Source organism: Mobula birostris, chromosome 3 (genome assembly GCF_030028105.1).
Source record: "Mobula birostris isolate sMobBir1 chromosome 3, sMobBir1.hap1, whole genome shotgun sequence".
NCBI classification, from domain to species: Eukaryota; Metazoa; Chordata; class Chondrichthyes; order Myliobatiformes; family Myliobatidae; genus Mobula; species Mobula birostris.
In genome coordinates this window covers 196,820,453-196,845,348 of record NC_092372.1, presented here as the reverse complement: position 1 = coordinate 196,845,348, position 24,896 = coordinate 196,820,453, and the positions used below count along the sequence as shown (strand labels likewise).

The 24,896-nt window shown below is 41.7% G+C and overlaps 1 protein-coding gene across 7 annotated transcripts in view; it reads left to right on the top strand.

Annotated features, from left to right (window-relative positions):
- Nucleotides 1–24,896, top strand: part of pard3aa (par-3 family cell polarity regulator alpha, a) — an 881,596-nt gene that overhangs the window by 346,224 nt on the left and 510,476 nt on the right. For all 7 annotated transcript variants that reach the window (XM_072253986.1, XM_072253983.1, XM_072253982.1 and 4 more), the window contains exon 3: nucleotides 11,094–11,274. In XM_072253986.1, coding sequence (XP_072110087.1) covers nucleotides 11,094–11,274 — 181 coding nt within the window. The remainder of the gene's footprint in view (nucleotides 1–11,093; nucleotides 11,275–24,896) is intronic.

Genomic DNA, 24,896 nt, shown 5'->3' with positions numbered 1-24,896 from the left:
TTGGTCTCCCAGAGGTTTTGCTTGTGCTTATCTCTGATCCAATGCCAGTTTTTCAACCTCTCCTGCAATATTGTCCCTCTGACTTTTAGCATGTGAACATGTAGCTTCCCTTCCCTCCACCACTGGCAGCTATTCCTTCAGTAGTCTGTGCCTTGTGTGGTGGAATTCAGCGTCTCGGTATAAATTTCACTCCAGGCTGGTGGAAGTGGATTGAACCATTTCAGCTTCTTAACAACGTAATATCAAAGAAAACTGCTAACAGGAGATTGTCTTCTCATCTCATACAACTATTCTCATACAACTATGTAGTCCATAATGTCTGCTTAAAAAGAAGAGGAGAAAGGAAGGTTCCCGTCCAACATCACAGCAACTTCGTCCAATAAGAGTGCAATTCAAGATTCAAGACTGTTTAATACCATTTCCTGTACACAAGTGCAAAGGAGAATGAAAATAGCACAATAATAAAAAAAAAATACAATAAATATACTGTAAATACATAAAATTCTTCTTTTTCTTCAGCCCATCACCTCTACTAGGGCGTAGGTTACTGACAGCAGTTAGCCAGAGTCCTCTGTCCAAGGTCAGTCTTTCAAGTTGTCCCCAGGTGTAGCCCATTTCAAAGATCCTTCCTCTCCCAGGAATGAGGCCTTTGAACCCAATAGTTAAACATACCTTACGTATATGGTTTTAATTCCGAAGATTTTTTGGGTTTAATCAATTCATTCTAGCAAGTCCCATTATATCAAATTTTCTTTTTCAACCTTCCATGATGGATCAAGCTTACTTTGATTGGAAAACCAAAAGTATAATATCTTTTCGCAATTTATTCTTGGATAACTGTTTTATGTCTGTTGATCAACTCTCTAACAAATATAATTTACCCAGATCTCACTTTTTTAGATATTTACAGATTAGAAACTTTTTAATTACTGTCTCTCCTAATTTTCCACACCCATATCCAATGGACACTTTGGAAAAAATCTTAGACTTAAATTTTTCTCAGAAAGGTGTAATAGCAATTGTATATAATATAATTATGAATTTATGTCCTGATGCCTCTAATAAAATTAAAGCTGACTGGGAAAGAGAACTTGAGATTAATATAACGACTGAAAAATGGGAAAAAATTCTTCAGTTGGTGAATTCATCCTCTGTATGTGCTAAGCATAGGTTGATACAGTTTAAAGTAGTTCACAGGGCTCATATGTCCAAAGATAAACTATCTCGTTATTACTCTTATATTAATCCAATATGTGACAGATGCCAGTCTGAGATTGCTTCTTTAACTCACATGTTTTGGTCATGTCTCTTGTTGGAGAAATATTGGAACGATATTTTTGATATTATTTCAACGGTCCTAAATCTAGACTTACAACCTCATCCAATTACTGCTATCTTTGGATTACCAATGATAGACTCAAATAATTTAACCTCTTCATCACGAAGGATGATTGCATTTCTTACTTTAATAGCTAGAAGGTCCATCTTGTTGAATTGGAAAGAGATCAACCCTCCTACAGTTTTTCATTGGTTTTCACAAACTATGGTGTGTCTGAATTTGGAGAAAATTAGAAGTGCAGTTTATGACCCTTCTATTAAGTTTGAAAAAATTTGGAGGCCATTTATTCAGCATTTTCATTTGATGTAATTTGATCATTTCCAAACTGGTTTTATTTCTCTGTACTGTTGTTGGAGGGGAGTGGAGGCGTCGACGCTGAGGTTTTCTTCTTTTCCATTTTTAAGTTGTTAGTTTTGCCCAAGTCTTTTAGTTTAGTTGTTTTTCTTTCTTTGGGATGGGTTTTTTTTTCTTTTTTTTGTCTTTTTCCTTTTTTTTTTGCTTTATATTATCCGTGATCAGTTCTACATGTATGGGAGTTTTGGTAATTTCCACTATTTGGTTTTGCAATTACTTTTTTAAAATGTAACAATACATCTCATATTATCTGTATTATTGCTATGTTTTGTTTCTATATTTTGAAATTAATAAAAAGATTGAAAAAGAAAGGAATGAGGCCTTTGGAGCTTCTGTAGCTCTGGGTTTTTACGGGATAGGGTTGCTAGCCCTGTGGCCAACCATCTCCCTGATCCCCCACCCCCACCACAGCTGTGTTAGGACTGTCCATGGCAGAATTACATGGATTGAGTATATAGTACTGTCCAGAAGTCATATTTTTATCGCACACTAGGATGTCTAAGACTTTTGCATAGTACTGTAGTAATTTTATGTATTGCTCTGTACTGCTGTCGCACAAAAAACAAATTTCATTATATACGTGAGCTATGATAAACTTCATTTTGATCTGGGTCTATTGCGAACTGAGAGTGGGAAGGGGGCAGGGAGAACAGAATCATAGTTGGGAAAACAAAGGAAGGTGAGGGAAGCACCAGAGAGACATTTTGTAATGATCAATAAACCATCATCGGTCATTGGAAAAGTGTTAGGCTGCAGTCGGTCAACGATCGGAACAATTTTAAAGGATAAAGTGAGAAAGGCCCTGCCCAATTAAAGCTACAATTATTACTAAGCAACGCAGTGGTTTAATTATTGGGTTTTGGGGTTTTGGGTTTTTGATCCTCCACATCAACCCGACACGGATGGAGAGCGTGCTCGGAAGTGCTCTGTCACTGGATTGAACTCGGGAATTTCTGTTCCCGAGCCCGGCGCTGAAACATATGTTTCTTAAGTATTTTGTATGCATAGAAAGGTAAATATATATACTATATACTAAGACAAACATTTGACTAACTGACGCTAAATAATACCGGATGTACCTGTTCCAACTTACTTAGTAAGAGAACTTCTGTTTTTTTTAATCCCGATCCACGATAACCTACGCACATCCTCCTGTATACTTTAAATCATCTCTAGATTACTTATAATACCTAATACGATGTAAATACTATGTAAAATAGTTGTTAAACTGCATTATTTAGGGAATAATGGCAAGAAAAAGAAGTGTGTACATACTCGAACAGCAAGTGCTGGAAGAGCACTTCCGGGTTTTGTCAATTCGCGGTTGGTTGAATTTGCGCATGCGGAACTCGCGGATAAGGAGGGCCGACTGTAGATAGAAACGAGAGTGGGTGCATTTAGGGAGATGACCAAAGAGAGGTGGTTGATTGGCAGGCACACTTGGGGGTGGGTTCCGGAGGACATTGTTCCCAGCCTCCTTTGTTGCCAAGCATGAACAATTTTTTAAACAAAGGTGGACTTCATTTGTAACATTTGAAGCTGAGGAACTCGGTATTTGTCTGAATATCTGTCAAAAACTACTGCACCTCTTTCCCCAGTGTATTCCATGAGGAACTGGATGGGTGTCAAACACACTGCTCACCCTGAGAACATGAAGTATTTGACAGGCCTCACCCTTCTTGTTATTACGCAAGTGAGATTTTGAAGCTCAGTCGAAATTCGTGTTGATGTTTATTGCATGAGAGGACTGCTTGTAGACCTATCTGACAAGAACAGAAGAGATTCTGTAAGTGCTGAAAATCTTGGGCCACACACCTGTCACCTATCAGCCTGTACCCATTACCCTGCTCCCCCGACTCTCACCACCTCATTCTGGCTTCTACCGCCTTCCTTTCCAGTATGGTACTGATGAAGGGTCTTGGTCCATAATGTCGACTTTTTATTCCTTTCTGTCTATAAGTTTCTCCACCATTTTGTGAGTGGTTGAAATCTGACGGAAGTCTCTTTCTCCTTTTCCTGAAGTTCCTCATTTACTACTGATTGACTTGTGCTCCAAGCTGTCTTTCTGCATCATCTGGTAGAAGTATACTGCCCATCTCTCCAGTAGTATGGCTAGACCTGTCCTTAGCAATACTGGGGATGGATGGAACCCTGGCATCTGGTGCAGTTTGCTGTTTTGGGCATATCAAGTAAGCACTTGTTAATCCACAGTCACAGTGAGGGCACATTGTGTGCATTTTTCTTCCCTTTCATTTGAACTGCCGTCTCTCAGCTCCAGGATTAACCTTAGGTTGAACTCTGAACTCCTAGAGCAGTGTTGAGTTAATATGTTCTCCCTGATTATATAAGCTTCTTCCAGATACTGTCACATGTCATAGACATGGAGGTTAATAGGTTAATTGGCTTCTGGAAAATGCCTCTTGTTTGAAGATGATTGGAGAAATCTGGGTGGAATCGATAGGAATGTGGGGTGATAAAATGGGGTTTATGAAGAAGTTTTGTAACTTTGTGTTTGATGTTCAGTGTAGAATTTGTGGGTGAAGGGTTTCTTTTCATGCAAATTGGTTCTCTGATCTCTGACAACCTTGACCTTGAGCGGCAGCAACGTAATTCAACTGGCACTGCCATTGTCAAGTAAATTCATATGAATGCTTTCATTTAATTTTAGAAACTTGTGACTAATTGGAAAGTTCTGCACAAAGCTGTAGTCTGGAGCCACTGACAGAATTGATGGTTCCAGTCACAGTCCCGAGCAATCGCTGTATTTCAGCCAACCTTTGTATATTCGAAGTCACATATGGTTTCTCATCAAAGACTGCTTAAACATTAATGGGGAAATGCTAAGACTGTTAAGCTATTGGCTGCTTGGCAACTTTTAGAAGATCAAAGAGGATGCATGAAAGGATATGTTTGTATCAAAGGGGATGTTTACATTCAGGGACTGCAGAATCTCTTACAGAGGCATTGCTTGGTGTAAGTAATGCAGGGAGGGAGCATATTTCAAAATTCAAGATAGTGGTATTAAAGGCTTTTGGGATGTTCGTCAGAGCAGTACCCAGTAATTTAAGGGAATTAAGCATGAAATTCAAATCATAAGGGAATTGATGACTGTTGTCTCATGTCCTAGAGATTCAAAGTAGACTACTTAATGCCTCAGGTCTCTTTTACTGTAAAATGAAATCATGGCTGAGCCCTAACTAACTTTTGCTTTATTTGCCTTTCTCTCCAAAATCCTTTAATATTTCCAATTAGTGAATGTTTATCCATCTTTTAAAAATGACAAACCGATCCATCTTCGATACTAATGTAAGGAAAAGAGTTTGTACCACGAGCCAATTGTTCGGCTGACAAAGAGCATTGTCTCAGCAACACACACACAAAATGCTGAGGAACTCAGAAGGCCAGGCAGCATCGATGCAGACATCCCACCCTGCAAAAACTCATTTCAGGGAGGTAGCACCATCAATTTGCGGGAGTCTTCCGGAAGAGGTGGGATGTCTGCAATAGAGTAACTCCTCAGCAGCTAGCCAGCTAGTTTAAATAACGTTAGCTATGCTAATGAATGAATGGCACCTGTTAAAATCACCTCAACATGTGTTTTACAGTCTTAACCCACCATGGGCAATAGAAACGTCACTGTTGCAAACAGTGCAGTGAGCAACACTGTCATTATTTTGACCCCTATTAGGCAGGGGTACACTTTAGTGTAGTCTGGGGTGACGTACGTTTTATATATTTTTTGGAACACTCTGCCATGACATGCTGTCTCTCTCTCTTGTGGTTGCTCGCGCGCTGTCGCTTGCTTTCTCGCTCGCTGTCTCTCGCATGCTTTCGCTCGCGCGCTCTCTCTTGCTTTCTCTCGCTCTCAAAAAAAATTTTTGTGATATTGTATATAATTTGCAGGCATCAGGGAGCCACTATTAATATGCCGGAGACTCCCGGAACTTCCGGGAAAGATGGGATGTCTGTCTATGGTAAAGATTACAGTTAATGTTTTGGGCCAAAACCCTTCGGCAGGATTGGAGAAAAATGCTGTGAAATAGATTTAAAATATTGTGGGGGGGGAAGAGAAATGCCAGGTGATAGGTGAAACCTGGAGGGGGAAGGATGAAGTAAAGAGCTGGGAAGTTGGTTGGTGAAAGAAATTTTTACTGGAATGTCTGGTCCTGAAACACCTCCAACCCCACCAGGAAGGCCTCAAAGATCTCAGTTCTTTTTCTGGACACCAGACCTATCAAGTTCCCCTCCACCACCACTCTCCTCACTCTAAATAATTTCTCCTTTCACTCCTCCTACTTCCTTCAAACAAAAAGGGTAGCTATGGGCAGTCGCATGCCCCCCAGCTATGCCTGCCTGTTTGTCGGCTACGTGGAACAGTCTATGTTCCAAGCCTACACTAGTGACCGTCCAGCACTTTTCCTACGCTGTATCGATGACTGCATTGGTATTGCTTCATGTACCCACGTTGTACTTGTCAATTTCATCCACTTTGCCTCCAACTTCCACCCTGCCCTCAAATTTACCCGGTCCATTTCTGACACATCCCTCCCGCTTTCTCGATCTCTCTCTCTATCTCTGGAGACAGCTGATCCACTGATGTCTATTATAAACCCATGGACTCTCACAGCCACCTGGACTATACCTCGTCCCACCCTGTTAATTGTAAAAACGCCATCCCCTTCTCTCAATTCCTTTGTCTGTGCTGTGGCTGCTCTCAGGATGAGGCTTTTCATTCTAGAACAAAGGAGATGTCTTCCTTTTTCAAAGAAAGGGGCTTCCCTTTCTCCACCATCAATGCTACCCTCAACCACATCTTTTCCATTTCACGCACATCTGCTCTTACCCCATCGTCCCGCCACCCTACCAGGGATAGGGTTCCTCTTGTCCTTCCCTACCACCCCACCAGCCTCCATGTCCAGCGAGAAATTCTCCGAAACTTCCACTACCTCCAACAGGATCCCATCAATGAGCACATCCTTCCCTCCCCCCCACTTTCTGCTTTCTGCAAGGATCACTCCCTACATGAAACTCTTGTCCATTTGTCCCTCCCCACTGATCTCCCTCCTGGCACTTATCCTTGCAAATGGAACAAGTGCTACACCTGTCCCTACATATCCTCCCTCACTACCATTCAAGGCCCTAAACAGTCCTTCCAGGTGAGGCGGCACTTCACCTGTGAGTCTGTTGGGGTCATTTACTGTGTTAAGTGCTCCTGTTCTGGCCTCCCGTACATTGGTCAGACCTGGTGTAGATTGGGAGATCGCTTCGCTGAGCACCTACGCTCCATCCGCCAGAAGACACCCATTTTAATTCCTCTTCCAATATGTCCGTCCTTGGCCTCCTCCGTTGTCGTGATAAGGCCACACTTAGGTTGGAGGAACAACACCTGAAATACCATTAGGGTAGTCTCCAACCTGATAGTATGAACATCGATTTCTCAAATTTCTGTTAGTGCCCCTGCCTCATCTTCTTCACCATTTCCCATCCCCTTTTCCCTCTCTCACCTTATCTCCTTGTCCACCCATCGCCTCCCTCTGCTGCTCCTCTCCACTTTCCTTTCTTCCATGCCCTTCTGTCTCTTTCACCTATCAACTTCCCAGCTCTTGACTTCATCCTTCCCCCTCCAGGTTTCACCTCTTACCTGGTGTTTCTCTCTCCCCTCCCCCTACCTTTTAAATGTACTACTTAGCCTTTTCATCCTCCAGTTCTGCCAAAGGGTTTCGGCCCGAAACACTGACTATGCTCTTCCATAGATGCTACCTGGCCTGCTGAGTACCTCTCGCATTTTGTGTATGTTGCTCGGATTTCCAGTATCTGCAGATTTCCTCTTGTTTTTGAAAGAGCATGGTCTGATGCATTGCATTAAATTAACCTCAAACATCTATGCATCTGGTCTTGGAGCTCTCAAGATTTGGCAATTAGGAATAATTTTTGCACTAATTTGGTTTAACCCTGCCATTTGCCTTCTGTGGGCATCATTGTGGAGTCAGCCTCACAACTGTTTGCCAATTTACTGTCTCCTTTTGGCTAATTAAAGTAACTGAATCAGTGCCAGGAGTCAGTTTCAAGGCCCTGGGCTACAGAATCTCTGTTCAAAGAACAATTTCAAAAGTTCCAATTGTGACCAAGAGTTGGGCCAGCAATTAATTTCCCACCTGGAGAAAAAAATATATTAGAAGTTTAGTTTTATTAGTCTGGTTGAATTTTTTTATTTATGATGTCAAATATTAATTTGAATTTAGACGCACAAAATACTGGAGAAAATGCCTGGGATAAGTGGCATCTGTGGAGGCCAGAAGCCGGTTAACATTTTGTGTCGAAACCCTTAATCTGGTCTGAAAGGTAGAGCAGAGATGGCCAATATAAAAAGGTGCAAGGAAGAGGTGGAGCAAGGGAATGTAAATGATCGGTGAGAGGCAGATGGGGGATGTGATTGTGGACAGGCAACTATAACCTGGGAGGTGATAAGTGGTAATGACAAAAGTCTGGAGATGATGGAGTCTGATGAGAGAACATGGTGGAACAATGGAATAAAAGTGAGGGAGATGCACAGGGCACATGGGAGCTGTGGGGGAGGGAACAGGTGGGAGTGTGTTTTAGCCCTACTTAGTTAACTATAGATAATTTGAAATAGTTAAATAAGTAGGGCTAAAACAGAAAAATATAGCAGTGAGGTAGTGTTCATGGGTTCAATGTCCATTTAGAAGTTGGATGGCAGAGGGGAAGAAGCTGTTCCTGAATCACTGAGTGTGTGCCTTCAGGCTTCTATACCTCCCTCCTGTTGGTAACAATGAGCAGAGGGCATGTTCTGGGTGTCGGGGTCCTTAATGCTGGATACCACCTTTTTGAGGCACCACTCTTTGAATATGTCTTGGATTCAATGGAGACTAGTGCCCACAGTGTAGATGACTAATTTTACGACTTTCTGCAGCTTACTTCGATCCTGTGCGGTAACCCCCGTGCCCACCCCCCATGCCAGATGGTGATGCAACCAGTTGGAATGTTCTCCATGGTACATCTGTAGAATTTAGTGAGTTTTTTAGGTGACAAACCAAGTGAGGGCTCCATCAATAATAGTGAGGTGGTTGGGGGGGGCACTTTTCTGAAAAAGAACTTCTGAGCTCTTATTCAATTTTAAATATGAGATTGTGCGCTGGTTTGCTGTTTTATTGTGACTCAGCAGAAAATAGCATATGTACACTCATCTGAAGTGTAAGAATGGTCCTGCACAGTAGTTCTTGGAGCACTTTTACATTAAGTTGTATTTTACATCAGATGCAAGAGGCAAGGTGAAAAGCTGGGACTGAGGCTCCGTTCGAACTAACTGAGCCTCTGAAGCCCGCGAGTTGGGCATGCACTCAGTATAAATGCAGTGTGGCTTCCAACCTGACAAGAAAAGTGCCTGGTAATATCCCAAACACTTTGAGTTTAGCCTCACACTGCTGAATTATTCAGAGAGCAGAAATACCCCTTTGCTGATTTTCTAAGCGTTTAATTCTGGAGTGCTTGGTGAAGGTTTTGCACAGATGTGCCTGTCGGCACACGCGGGCAGGGTTGTTGGAGTAGCAGGCAATGTAAACATTAATTTTTGCCTGACTGGAACACAAGCTGCAGCTGCCAGTATCCAAGCAGCAGGCTGAAGCTGCAGTGTGAATAAATGCACCCTAAAACACAGGTGCAGTGATGAGCTTGCCAGCATCTGAATACCAGTGAGATGTTCATAAGAGGCTTACTGTGACACTGGCACACAATCAACATTTCACTGGTGGTCCAGTGCACTTGGATAGATATTCTTTTAACAGCAGACATGGTGGCTGATTATCTATTAGTCAGGTGTGCGGCTACATCTTGAGCTGTGTCATGCTCTTACCCACTGTCAGACTGGTCTATCTGGCTTAATTTCATACCACACACGATCACAGTGATACGTTTACGGCAACTTTCCTATCAGTCGAAAGCACTGCTGGCGTCTCTAAGAAAATATTAGTTCTGCAGCAATTATATCAGTAACTGATCCAATTTAAACGATGAAATCAAATTAGGAAAATTAATTTTCAATATACAACATTATTTGCTCATTCAGTAAATTCAGTGATTAAATCCTGGTGTGCTAAAGAAATTTGGAATTATTGTAGTTTTGATAAACTTCGGGAGGGTCGAGACACGTTGCAGGGGTACTGCTGAGATCTTTTTTGGTAGCTCTTTGTTCGCAAGTCAAAGACTGAAATCGCTGTCTGGTACAGGAATTGAAAGACATCTGATCTAAAGTCCTTAGAAAGGATTGCAAAAAGGATCATTGGGGTCTCTTTTCCACCCATCAGAGATATTTATCAGGAGTGGTGTGTAGGCCGGGTCCTTACCATTGTCAATTATTCCTCCCATCCCTCCCATAGTCACTATGAACCCCTGCTATCAGGCAGGAGGTATTGTAGCATAAGGACAAGGGCAATTAGGTTGGTAACAGCATCTTCCCCCAGGCCCTGAAACCACTGAATCCCCCTGCCACCCCCTAGGTCTCATCACATATGAAGCGCAACTAGCGTTAGACTGTTTTGCTTTTTTTGTGATAATATGACTTTAAGTGAGTTGTACATACTGTGTTGTGCACCTTGGTCCAGAGAGACGTTGTTTCATTTGGTGGTATCCATGTATACAGTTGAATGGAATGACAATAAACTTGAACTTAGAATGTGACAAATGAAACTTGGGTTGAATTATTTTTATCTTAATTGTGTTTCATCACACTTTAAACAAAGGCCCGCATTTCAACCTTCCTTCAGCCCTGTTGATTAATAGTCAAGTTCAGAGGGGCAGTTAATTCCTCTTGGAAATGAAGTCTCCAAATCCAGAAAGAATTACAATTACGAGCGCAAAATGCTGGAGAAATTCAACAGGTCAGGCATCATCCATGGAAAGTGAAACATTTAACGCATCAGGTTGAAGATTTTCCAAATTGAATGAATGATTTTCAAGCTGAAATGTTAACTCTTTCCCTTTCCACAGATATTTGCCTCACCTGCTGAGTGTTCCCAGCACTTTACTTGAGGTTTCCAGCAATATTTAGATTTTCACTGAGCATGTGTTGGAGATTTTTGACAGTTATTTGATGATGGTTCATTACAGTAATAGTAAAGTTGCAACACAAGTGATCTGGAATGGTGAATAAATTTGATGTTCATTCACCAATTTGAATGAATTATAATTATGATATTAATTATGCAGCATTTGTGCTGTAATTATTAGTTTATACAATGAAGCATATAATTGAAAATTGGTTTTGACATCCTTTGGGGGGGGGAAGTCATTGGATAGGTATGTGCTGGTGACATGGTCAAATACATCAAAGAACAAACAAAATTAAACTAATATTCTGAGTTTTAACTGTTGTTCTTCCCCACAGCTTGTTGCCATCTTTGAAGAGCAAGACCCCCACCATGGTGGTGATGGAACCAGTGCTAGTTCAACGGGCACTCAAAGCCCTGATATGTTCAGCAGTGAATCGACACCAAACTCCTTGTCTGCATTTCAACCCTATCAAGTATCAAGTGAGATCGAGGTCACACCATCTGTCCTCCGAGCAAGTGAGTATCTTTCTGTATACTGGTACTGGGATAGTTTGTATTATTTTGGGCAGTCATTTGGTCATATTGTCATCTTGCAACTCTTTTTTGTTTGACATGCCCTTAAAATGTTGCTATTTTGTTTTGCATATTTTCATTGCTTTTTGTTGTATAGTTATGCATCTCTTTGCTGTCTGAAAGCAGGGATGATATCAGAGTATTGGCTGGGCCAGAGTCATAGAGTTGTGCTGCATAGAAATGAACCCTTCGGCCCTTGGTGTCCACGTTGATGATCGTGCTTATCCATACAATTCCCAATTGTCTGCATTTATTCCATACCCCTCTGTGCCCTGTTCATTCCAAGTACCAGTCCAGATGATGCTACTGTTCTTGCCACTTTACCCTACATGTGGTGATACTGTATTGTAGAGATTAGCAAGCGCTTTACAGCACCCGCGATTAGGGATCAATTCCCGCTACTGCCTGCAAGGAGCCTGTGACCACTTGGGTTTCCTTCCTCCCACATTCCAAAGAAAATGGGTTCGGGTTAGTAAGTTGTGTGCATGCTTTATTGTCACTGGAATCATGGTGACGTTGCAGGCTCTCCCCAGCACATTAAAAAAGACGAAGTTGCTTGTTGACGAAACAATGCATTTCCCTGTATGTTTCGGTGTACATGTGACAAATAAAGTCAATTTTTTAAAAGTGTTTTACTATTATCACCACATCTGGCATTTCATTCCAGATACCAGCTACTGTTTGAGTGACATATTCACCCAGCAGGTTCGCTTTAAGTATCTTCCCTCTCACCTTAAACTTCCTCCCACTCATGTTAAAAGGTGTGCCTGTAGTTGAAGACACACTGTTACGTACACACAGAGCAAGAACAACAGTGGAGCAGTATGATTAAACATTTTTACTGAGTCACGTTAGTAACAGTATGGCTTGGGCAATTTACTACGAGCTGTACTCACCAATATGAAAAGTGTGTGCACTCAGAAGCCCTCACTGAAAAGTGGGTGCCTCCTGCACGTAGGAGGCCGAATTGATGCACTGCACAATCAATCAGCTGCGTGCCCACTCGGTATTTCTGACAATCAATATGATAAGGTTCACACACCTATCACAGGAAGCTGACATCGTTTATCTACCTGGATGTTATATACCTTAATCAGTAACCTTTTAGCCCTCTTTGTTCTTGGGAAGACTGGCTAGTGTATCTGCTCTTCTGATGACTAAACTTTCCAATCCCAGCAACATTCCTGTGAATCCTTGTGCGCTCTCTCTCGCTTTATTGCATCCCACAGACATAGCGATGCTGATTATCCTTAGCATTGGACTATGTCTTGGCATTTCTCCCCTTCCCTTGGCAGTCCTGTTGTCAAACATATCTTTATTACATGATGGTCCAGATATGAAAATATGTATGTGGTCAATGCTTGCCAAATTTGAATTGCAATAAATTCCTGAAACCATAAATAATTCTTTTGATGGTTCTTTAAGTTCAGTGCAAGAGCCCAAGTGGAATCTGAATATATAATTTTCATACATATGGCAATTCACAAAGGAAGTAGAAGGAGCTTCTTGAAAACCTGGTGCATGTTATGTTTTGAACTTATCCATGAGCAAATTTGTCAAAAATAAATCCTTATTTTCCTGAACATGAGCATCCACAGATGCTTGAAGGGCCTCAGCCTGTTCATTTCTCTCCGTAGATATAACGTGATCTGCTTATTTTCCTGAGTCTTTTGTGCAACAAGTGAATATTTGCTACAGTGGGCCAGAACTGGCTTGCTTTTTATAATAATACAGATGTGGTGTTCTGTAAAATGTTCAATGTAGCTCTGTTTACACAATTCAACTAAAATGTATTAATAGATTGCTTTTTAAAAACGCAAACAACAGGAATTCTGCAGATGCTGGAAATTCAAGCAACACACATCAAAGTTGCTGGTGAACACAGCAGCCAGGCAGCATCTCTAGGAAGAGGTGCAGTCGGCCTGAAACGTTGACTGTACCTCTTCCTAGAGATGCTGCCTGGCCTGCTGCGTTCACCAGCAACGTTGATGTGTATTAATAGATTGCTTGATGCTTTTGTTACAGGACACTTTTTATCTGCAAAAATAAGCTGTTAATTGATGACAAATTATTTAATTTGTTATCTTGTGGTTCTGCTTGCCAGAAGTGAGATGGATTTTCTTAAAAGATTTATGAAACTTTTGGATTTGTGGATGTTTCAGCTTGTGGGGCACTCAGGTCTGAATGCAATAAAGATAATACAGATGATGATAAATCAGATTTGGGATTCAAGATAAACTTTATCTACTCAAACAATATTGTGGAGTAATTGAGACTTTTTTTTATTGTAGATATATTGTATTTGATAGAAAGCTCAGTGTTGATCTGGAACAGGGAACAATATAAGCTTTCAATACAAAATGCTGAGCCAAACTTTTTAACCTACTTGAAGATTAATTTAACACCTCTCCCCACAGAGTCTTCCATTTTTCCTTCATCCATGTACTTATTTAAGAGTCTCTTCAATGTCCGTAAGGTACCTGCCTTTACCACCTTCCATGCATTCATCATTCTCTGTGTAAGGACCATCAGGCAGCAGAGCAGAATTACTTAGGTAGCGAAAAAAACTACCTCTGACAACCCCATAGACTTTCCTCCAATCACCTTAAAACCATGCTCTGTCACACCAGCCACTTCCAAGCTGGGTAAAAGATAATGGCTGTCCATTCTATCTCTGGCCTCTTAGCATAACAGCAAGAAGAGCTTAAAAGTGAGAAGAGTTCAAAAGGTGATGGTTATTTCTTCAGCAGTTTGAATGGGGCACAACTGCGCAAGCACCTGGACGTCAGCCAGTGAGAACAGAGACAAGTATTTAAAAAGGAGACAGCCTTATAGAGCGTGTGCTGGAGTAGAGGGAGACGGAGTTCGAAGGCTTTGGCTCAACGGGACTTTGGCGATAAAGGGTCGAGGTGAGGTAGGTTATCTGTGTAGAATACAGACAAAGTATGTGTGTGAGGCCAGTTTCCTGTGCTCAGTGTCAGATTGTGGGAGGTCCTGGAGACTCCCAGCCTCCCGGTCGGCCACATCTGCACCAGGTGTGTTGAACTGCAGCTCCTTAGAGACAGCGTTAGGGAACTAGAGATGCAGCTCGATGACCTTCGTCCGGTCAGGGAGTGTGAGGAGGCGATAGAGAGGAGCTATAGGCAGGTAGTCACTCCGGGGCCGGGGGTGACAGATAAGTGGATAACAGTCAGGAGAGGGAAGGGCAAGAAGCAGGTACTAGAGAGAGTACCCCAGTGGCTGTCTGCCTTAACAATAAGTATTCCTGCTTGAGTACTGTTGGGGGGGACGGCCTACCTGGGGGAAGCAACAGTGGCCATGCCTCTGGCATGGAGTCTGGCCCTGAGGCTCAGAAGGGTAGGGAAAGGATGAGGATGGCAGCAGTGATAGGGGCTCTATAGTTAGGGGGTCAGAAAGGCGATTCTGTGGACACATGAAAGAAATTCAGATGGTAGTTTGCCTCCCAGGTGCCAGGGTCTGGGATGTTTCTGATCACATCCATGATATCCTGAAGTGGGAGGGAGAACAGCCAAAGGTCGTGGTACATATTAGTACCAATGACATAGGTAGGAAAATTGAGGAGGTCCTGAAAACAGTCTATAGGTAGTTAGGAAGGAAGTTGAGAAACAGAACCTCAAAGGTAGTAATCTTGGGATTACTGCTTGTGCCATGTGACAGTGAGTATAGGAATAGAATGAGATGGAGGATAATGCTATTGGGGAGAGTTTAAACTAGAATTGCTGGTGGGGTGGGAACTGAACTGATGTGATGGAGGAAGGGGCAGTTGGCTCACAAATAGAGAAAGCTTGTAGAAAGTGTGAGAGGGAGGATAGGCAGATGATAGAGAAGGTATGCACTCAGACCGATGGTTTGATACGTGTCTATTTTAATGTGAGGAGTATTATGAATAAAGCGAATGAGCTTAGAGTGTGGATCAGCACTTGGAGCTATGATGTTGTGGCCATTGCAGAAACTTGGATGGTGTAGGGGCAGGAATGGCTACTTCAAGTGCCGGGTTTTAGATGTTTCAGAAAGGACAGGAAGGGAGGCAAAAGAGGTGGGGGTGTGGCACTGTTGATCAGAGATAGTGTCACAGCTGTAGAAAAGGAGGAAGTTATGGAGGGGTTGAATACAGAGTCTCTGTGGGTGGAAGTTAGGAATAGGAAGGGGTCAATAACTCTACAGAGTTTTGTTTTACAGATCACCCAATAGTAACAGGGAGATTGAGGAGCAGATAGGGAGACAGATTCTGCAAAGGTGTAATAATAACAGGGTTGTTGTGGTGGGAGATTTTAATTTCCCAAATATTGATTGGCATCTCCCTCGATTGAGGGGTTTAGATGGGGTGGAGTTTGTTAGATGTGATCAGGAAGGTTTCCTGACACAATATGTAGATAAGCCTACAAGTGGAGAGGCTGTACTTGATCTGGTATTGGGAAATGAACCTAGTCACGTGTCAGTTCTCTCAGTGGGAGAGCATTTTGGAGATAGTGATCACAATTCTATCTCCTTTACCATAGCATTGGAGAGGGGTAGGAACAGACAAGTTAGGGAAATGTTTAATTGGAGTAAGGGGAAATATGAGGCTATCAGGCAGGAACTTGGAAGCATAAATTGGAAACGTTGTCAGGGAAATGTACGGAAGAAATGTGGGAAATGTTCAGGGAATATTTGTGTGGAGTTCTGCATAGGTATGTTCCAATGGGACAGGCAAAGGATGGTAGGGTACAGGAATTGTTGTGTACAAAGGCTGTTGTAAATCTAGTCAAGAAGAAAAGAAGAGCTTACAAAAGGTTTAAAAAACTAGGTAATGATAGAGATCTAGAAGATGATAAGGCTAACATGAAGGAGTTTAAGAATGAAATGAGGAGAGCCAGAAGGAGCCATGAGGAGGCCTTGGCAGACAGGAATAAGGAAAACCCTAAGTCATTCTACATGTATGTGAAGAGCAAGAGGATAACATGTGAGAGAATAGGACCAATTGACTGTGACAGTGGAAAAGTGTGTATGGAACTGGAGGAGATAGCAGAGGTACTTAATGAATACTTTGCTTCAGTATTCACTATGGAAAAGGATCTTGGTGATTGTAGGAATGACTTGCAGTGGACTGAAAAGCTTGAGCATGTAGATATTAAGGAAGAGGATGTGCTGGAGCTTTTGGAAAGCATCAAGTTAGATAAGTCACCAGGACCAGGCTGAATGTACCCCAGGCTAGTGTGGGAAGCAAGGGAGGAGATTGCTGAGCCTCTGGCGATGATCTTTCCATCATCAATGAAGATGGGAGATGTTCTGGAGGATTGGAGGGTTGTGGATATTGTTCCCTTATTCAAGAAAGGGAGTAACGATAGCCCAGGAAATTATAGGCCAGTGGGTCTTACTTCAATGGTTGGTAAGTTGATGGAGAAGATCCCGAGAAGCAGGATTTATGAACATTTGGAGAGGCATAATATGATTAGGAATAGTCAGCATGGCTTTGTCAAAGGCAGATCGTGCCTTATGAGCCTGATTGAATTTTCTGAGGTTGTGACTAAACACATTGTTGAAGGTAGAGCCGTAGATGTAGTGTATATGGATTTCAGCAAGGCATTTGATAAGGTACCCCATGCCAGGCTTATTGAGAAAGTAGAGAGACATAGGACCCAAGGGGACATTGCTTTTTGTATTCAGAACTGGCTTGCCCACAGAAGACAAAGAGTGGTTGTAGTTGGGTCATATTCTGCATGGAGGTTGGTGACCAGTGGTGTGCCTCAGGGATCTGTTCTGGGACCCCTACTCTTTGTGATTTTTATAATAGTAAATTTGCTGATGACACAATGGTTGCAGGTGTTGTGGATAGTGTGGAGGGCTCTCAGAGATTACAGCGGGACATCAGTAGGATGCAAATCTGGGCTGAGAACTGGCAGATGGAGTTCAACCCAGATAAATGTGAGGTGGTTCATTTTGGTAGGTCAAATATGATGGCAGAATACAGCATTAATGGTAATACTCTTGGCAATGTGGAGGATCGGAGGGATCTTGGGGTCCGAGTCCACAGGACACTCAAAGATGCTATGTAGGTTGAATGTGTGGTTAAGAAGGCATACGGTGCATTGGCCTTCATCAATCGTGGGATTGAGTTTTAGAGCCGAGAGGTAATGTTACAGCTATGTAGGACCCTGGTCAGAGCCTACATGGAGTACTGTGCTCAGTTCTGGTCACGTCACTACAGGAAGGACGTGGAAACCAAAGGGTGCAGAGGAGATTTACAAGGATGTTGCCTGGATTGGGGAGCATGCCTTATGAGAATAGGTTGAGTGAACTCGTCCTTTTCTCCTTGGAGTGAGGGAGCATGAGAGGTGACCTGATAAAGGTGTATAAGATGATGAGAGGCATTGATCGTGTAGATAGTCAGAGGCTTTTTCCCAGGGCTTAAATGGCTAGTTTTAAGGTGCTTGGAAGTAGGTACAGGGGACATGTCAGATACAGAGGAGATGTCAGGGGTAAGTTTTTTACGCAGAGAGTGGTGGATGCATAGAATGGGCTGCCGGTGGTGAAGGCGGAAATAGTCATAGTCATACTTTATTGATCCTGGGGGAAATTGGTTTTCGTTACAGTTGCACCATAAATAATGATAGGGTCGTTTAAGAGACTCCTGGATAGGTACATGGAGCTTAGAAAAATTGAGTGCTATGGGTAAGCCTAGGTAGTTCTAAGATAGGGACATGTTTGGCACAGCTTTGTGAGCCGAAGGGCCTGTATTGTGCTGTAGGTTTTCTATGTTTCTATCTTATACATCTCTGTCAAGTCCCCTCTCATTCTCCTGCACTCCAAAGAGAAAAGACGTAGCTCATCTTTGAGACGTGCTCTGTAGTCCAGGCAGCAACCTGCAGGCTCTGTAAAGCTTCCTCAACTCTCCTATAATGAAGCGTCCAGAACCGAACACAGTGCTCCAACTGTGGACTAACCAGACATTTATAAACCCTGAACACCGTCTCATAGCTCTTAAAATCAATCCCTCTACTCACAAAAGTCAAAACACCATGGACCTTCTGAACTTGCATGACAACTTTGAGGGCGTGGACTCCAAGAGCCCTCTGTTTCTCCATCTTGCTAAGCATCCTACATTAACTCTGTGATCTACCTTCAAGTTCGACCTCCACAGTGTATCATTTCACAGTTTTCTGTGTTAAGTTCCATCTGCCAGTTATCAAACCAGCCCTGCATCCTATCAATGTCCCAATGTAACCTATAGCAACCTGTTAGACTGTCCACAATACAACCAACCTTTGTGCAACTTACTGACCCACCCTTCCACTTTCTCATTCAAGTTATTTTTAAGAATCACAAGGAGCAGGGTCCCAGAGGAGATCCCTGTGAACACCATTGGTTGCCAATCTCCAGGCAGAATACACTCCATCTATTAACCACACTCTGCTTTCTGTCGGCAAGCTAATTCAGAATCCACACAACCAAGTTTCCCTGGAATCCATGCCTTCTGACTTTCTGAATGAACCCACAATGAGGAACCTTGTTGCATTCCTCACTAAAATCGCATCGACCTTGTCTTCATCTATTTGTTTTACCCTCAATCAAGTTTGTAAGGCGAGACCACCCCCTCATAAAGCCATATGGGCTATCCCTAATCAGAGCATGCTTCTCCAAATGCTCATAAATCACGTCTCTAAAAATTCTCTCTAATAGTTCATCCACCACTGATGTAAGAATCACTGGTCTATAATTACCAGCATTATCCCTACATCCCTCCCTTTCTTGAACAGATGAAAAACATTTCTAATTTTCCCATACTACTCCTATGGCCAGCAAGGAGACAAAGATCATAGTCAAAGGTGCAGCAATCTCTTCCCTTGCTTCTTGCAGTAACCTGGGATGTATCCTGCCCAGCCTCAGGGTCTTATCTATTCCAATGTCTCCTAATGCTGCATCCTCTGACTTCTCACTCCTGTTCCCATCTCGCTGCCAAACTAGTTTACACTTTGTTCAAACAGCTCTAGCAAGGATATTGGACACCCCCCCCCCCCCCATGTTCAGATGTCACCTGTCCCTTTTATACAGGTCATGCTGTCCCCAGAAGAAACCCAATGATCCACAAATTGCTGCCCTTGCGTTCTTGCTTTATAGTTTCTACCTAGCTCCCTCTCTTCAGGACTTCATCCCTTTGCCTAACTATGTCATTGGTACCAATACGTACCATGGTTTCTGGCTGCTCACCCTCCCCCTTAAGAATGCTGCGGATCCAATCTGAGATGTGCCTGATCTGAAAAAGGGAGCAAAATGGTATTCTGACAATTGGTTGTAATCATGTTTTTCTTGGAATATTACTCAGAACACAAGCTGATTAAATGGAATCGTTGTAATTTTGTACAAATTAAGTTCTTGAAATTGTTACTTTGGCTCAATCACTTATTGTTGCATAGTTTAATTTTAGTCCACTGCTCAGGTATATGTCCAATATGGAGCATGATATTTTCAGTTAAAGCATCTTGTGATGCATTCATGCACTTCTGGTGGATGATGCTCACTTGTGTAATTAGAGCCCAAGGAATGTGCAAATGCATGTCTGCGGTAGAAAGTCATGCAGAATTGGGATAAATCATGTTTGTTTTTGCTAAGTGCTCTGGTTCCATATTCCTTTTAAGAACAGTGTATTGTTTTGTAGAAGCTTAAAATCCACTGCTAATTGATTCCTCTACGGACAGTTGCAACGATGCTTCAAAGCACTTTCGTCAGCTGCTTCTATTGCATATTCCATTAAATGGTTCACAATGTCATTGATGTACCTTGTAATCACTGATATTTCAAGGTGTAGGGGTTAAAAAACTTTAAAGTATAAGAATCATAAGGAGTTGTCCTTTTTTACTTTTGTTATGGCTATTTAAAATGTTATTTGCCATGGATTCTTTGCTCAGAAGAGTGATTATTTTTCTTTATGGAATTAATCATGTACCACACAATGTGGTACATTGCTTGCTGGTTGGCCTTGTTCCAATGTGTCAAAATGTTCAGAAGTCATGTTTGGTAAGCAATGTATGGTAAAATTCTAATCATCCTACGTTGCTGGTTCCTGTTTGTTTGGTTTCCCAAGCACTTTTATTCCGTGCTTTTCTGCACCTGCGGTTCCTCCTCCATGTTCACTCTTGGTCTTCAGTTAGTGAGGCAGTTATCTTATAGTTACAAAGAAAGTAGATTCTATATTGCATTATAATTACAAGCATAATATTTTATTATCTTATCTGCTATAAAAAGTTAGCAGTCAATAAATGTATCATCAATGTCTACAGATAGGTTTCTTCCATAAGATTTAAAAAATTTACACTTTTAGCTTTCGTAGTTGCTGTAAATATTATATATCACAGTGCTATTTTTTATTTAAAAAACAGATCACCAACTCGTGCAGTTATTCTATTACTTTTACTCCTTTGGACTTTTTTTGTCATTTTTAAACATAATTCTTATAGATTGATTCACTTTGTGCAAAGGCAGCATCAGCTTTGTTCCCGGTACTGTACATTATTATTCTCCAATTAGCAGAGCAGAAATAAATTGATCCTAAATATATACTCAAGAGAAAAGCTGAAGCAGTGGTATTAAGATTATGTAGGTTACTACTAGGTCATTAGACTATAAATATTCCAAGTTTGGCCCTGATTTTACAGAATTTTTAACTCTGCCTGGCTGATAATATGAGCTCTGGTTACCCTTTTGTCATCTTGAGGGCAAGAAGAAAATCATCTCAAATGATGCCTCTTACTGTTATCACTGATGGTCTCACAGATGAGCCTAAAGGCTGATTTATACTTCTGCGTAGTAGCCTATGCAAGTGGCCTACGCCGTTGTGAGCAATTTTACTTGTGCGTTGGTGTGTCTGCGTCGCTCTGCAATTCACCGCCAAAACGCTAGTTGGCGGTGGGGTTTCTATGCCACTGTGTTGAGTTTCTTTGTGTACTTCAAACAATGGCAACTGAAACTGAAGGAGGGTAAATTTTTTGTGTTTGTCCGGCCACTGAGAGACATGGACGAGGAAATGCATTTCAAATATTTTTGGATGTTGGCACGTAGATTTGAAGGTTTGGTTCATCGTCTCCAACCATTTATTTCACATCAGTGTACGCACAGTATACTCAGAGACTGGTAATCACCATTCCAGTTTTAGCTTTAGGTGGAAGTCAACAGGCTGTAGCAGCTAGCTACAAATTGGCGTCAAGCATAGGGTCCTCCATAATGTCAGAGGTCTGTAAAGCTTTATGGAAAGCATTGCAGCCAGAGTTCCTTCCCTGCCCTTCCGTCGCCCAATGGGAAGCTATTGCAGCGTAGGAGGAAATGTGATGCCACCAAGCAGACCAGTCACAGTTATTGCAGTCTGCGTCGCTGCAACGTGTAGTTACATTTTTGGGAAGGTGTGCATCAGGCTATGGTGTAGGGTACACAGCTATGCCATACCTACGGCGTAGATTTGACGCAGAAATATAAATTGGCCTTTAGGCTGCAAGCACTTGCTGCGCAAATACATTTAAAAAGTGTGGGAAAGTTGCTGCACGTTGAGTTGTACCTCATCATTTCCTTTAAATGAACAAAGTACAGGAAGAACCTGAGTGCAGAAATTAGATAGAATGTTGCAGAACTATTCCCAATTTAAAGAATATAGTTCCCTAATTATAGTAGGATTTATACAATTTTCAAAGCATTGCTTAAACTTGCTGAATACATTACTGTACATGGAAACCTCATCATATTCATTGCCTATTATAGTGTGACAGTGTTGCATTAGAAATTCATTCATCACAATGGACGTGTCAAGTGCTGAGGGAATTCCATTTCCCTTTATTCTGAAAAGCTCAAATGACTAATATAGTCTTTTTGATGTCCGAGAAAAGGAAATACAGAAATAATGATGGGCTCGTAGTTCCTTACCCATTCTATAGCAATATATGCCTCCCACTCTCATTATACCGAGATTAACAAATATCACGTTCATTTTCTAACCACATCAGCACAATATCTGAAATTTATTTAACATAATGGAACATTCCAAAGCGAGTAGGTCCATCAAAGTTTGACACCAAGCTGTAGGAAATTATATTGGGGCACACGGACCTGAAGCTGAGGTTCAGAGAAATGATTCCAAAGCTGTAAAGTCGATGTAGAGGGATTGATTTGGTGGCTAGGAAACAGACATTGTGGTGTGTGACTGGCTTCTGTTTTCCCAACATGTAAGTTTAAAAAAAGTTTCACTTTATTCATTGATGCAGGTCAGCCACACAGATTGATCAGTTCAAAAAGTGAAAAGGATCCAACATAGAACACACAAGAGTACCGCATAGGAAAAGGTCCTTTGGCCCGTGATGCTTCCACTGACACAATGCCAAATTAAACTAATTATCTTCTACCTCAACATGATCTATATCCCTCAATAATTCCCTTGCATATTCATGTCCAAAATTGCTACAAATCACAAAATAAATAAACAAATTGAATAGAGCGAACAAAATGAATAATTAGGTCGTGTTCATGGGCCATTCAAAAATCTGACAGGGGAAGAAGCTGTTCCTTAATCATTCAGTGTGGATCTTCATATTGGGGTACTTTCACCCCTCTAGTCATCACAACAAGAGGCAACTCTTGGATGGTGATAGGTATGGCCGCCTTAAAGCACCACTTCTGGAAGGTGTCCTCAGTGGTGGGGATGGTTGTCCCTGATGGAGCTGCTTGAGTTTACAACACTTTGTATTAGAACCTCCATACCAGGCAGCTTTGCAGCCATGCAGAATGCTCTGCCCTGAATATTGACAGAAATTTGCAAGAATCTTTGGTGACATATCAAATCTCCTCATGCAGCTTCATCTTCTGGATTAGCTGGTCAGGAACTGTCTTGTTACCGCCTCAAAAACTTCAATCAGGTACGTAGGACAAGATCAACAGCACACAATGCCCTTCCTGAATACATGGACAACATTGGCTACTCTTAAGATAGAGAGATGAATAAATAGTGTTTGTGCATAAAGAATAATGGGATATCAGTGTCTGTGGAGCTGAATGCAGTTTCATAGGAATTGCTGAGGTCGATCTGAGGATTGATCCATAGGAGCCTTCAATAGTTAGAATTCAGAAATGGGTTGTGTTTGTTCCCTGGCCATGAATCTCTAGAATATTATTAAACTGCAAGGATTGTCAAGCCAAGCAAAACAATTTGAGGAGTGCTCTTGGGGGAGGATGCTGTGTTCAGCTGTGTGACAGATTGCGGATAGATCAAGAATGGTGGTATGGCATTGTTTTGCCACGATTGCAAGCTGTAGTTTGTCAGATGTGACAGAGTAAAATCCCAAGTGAAGAGGGAATGCATGGCATTGCGAGTCTCAAGAGCTATGGAAGTTTGGAGATGGCATGCCAATTAATGAGGGTCAAATTATATATGTTACCCTGAGATCTATTTTCTTGTGGACATTAACAAAGGAACACCAGAGAATCAATGAAAAACCATGCATGACAGAGATGGGCAACAACCAATGTGCAAAAGACAACAAACTGTGCAAATTCGAAAAGAAAATAACATTAATAAATAAATAGATAATAAAAATTGAGAACATGAGTTGTGGAGTCCTTAAAAGTGAGTCTGTATGTTGCCTAATGTGTTTCGTGTTGGAGTAGTTGAGATTATCCCAATTGGTTCATGAGCCTCATGGTTGAGGGAGTAATAACTGTTACTAAACCTGATGGTGTGGTACTTGAAGCTCCTGTATATCTTTCCTGATGACAGCAGTGAGAAGAGAGATGATGGGGGCTCCTTGATGAAGGATGATGCTTTTCCTTGATAGCGCTCCTTGTAAAGTGCTCTTTGGTGGGGTGGGCTTTACCTATGATGCATCACGATTGGTAGTGAGATCAGGAGTGCTTTTTTTCTGAGGAAGGGGATAATGTTGGCATATCTGCAGCACAGTGAGAGATGGTGCTTGAGCAACAGTATTCATCCACTGTTCTAAATTTGTACTCAACTCTTTGTCTGTGTTCCAACCCTATTCATTATCAAGTGTGACTGAGGTCACACACACTGTTCTCTGAACAAAATTTGCATTGCTGGCCTGGAATATGCATAGTTCTTGCATGCAAGAAAATGACAGCCAGTTAATTAGCACTGCCATAGCACTTCGTTCACCCGCATTGGCCTTGTGCCGCTGGAACAAGAGGAAAAATTCTCTTTTGAGTTGTCAGTTCACATTGTGTTTAATTGGAGAACCACTATAATTAAAGTTCATTAGTTACAATATCTAGATGAAGTTTCAGCGGTTTTATATCAAATTCTTATCATTCTCAAGATTATCTCCTTCTCATCTAAATATCTCCAGAAGATCATGCAAGACCTGGAGGAGAATTTTAAGAGAGAGATGCATCAATCAAGTTTTAGTTTGGAGCTCAGATAGTTTATGCATGTGACACATTTGATTGCATCAATCTGTATTATAAACTTGTATTTTGTAGATGTTCAAATATACCCCAGTCAATTCTTTCCTCACTTTTAAATTGTCTAGTTAATATAAAACAGTGATCCTCAACAAGGTGGTATCACCCACTAA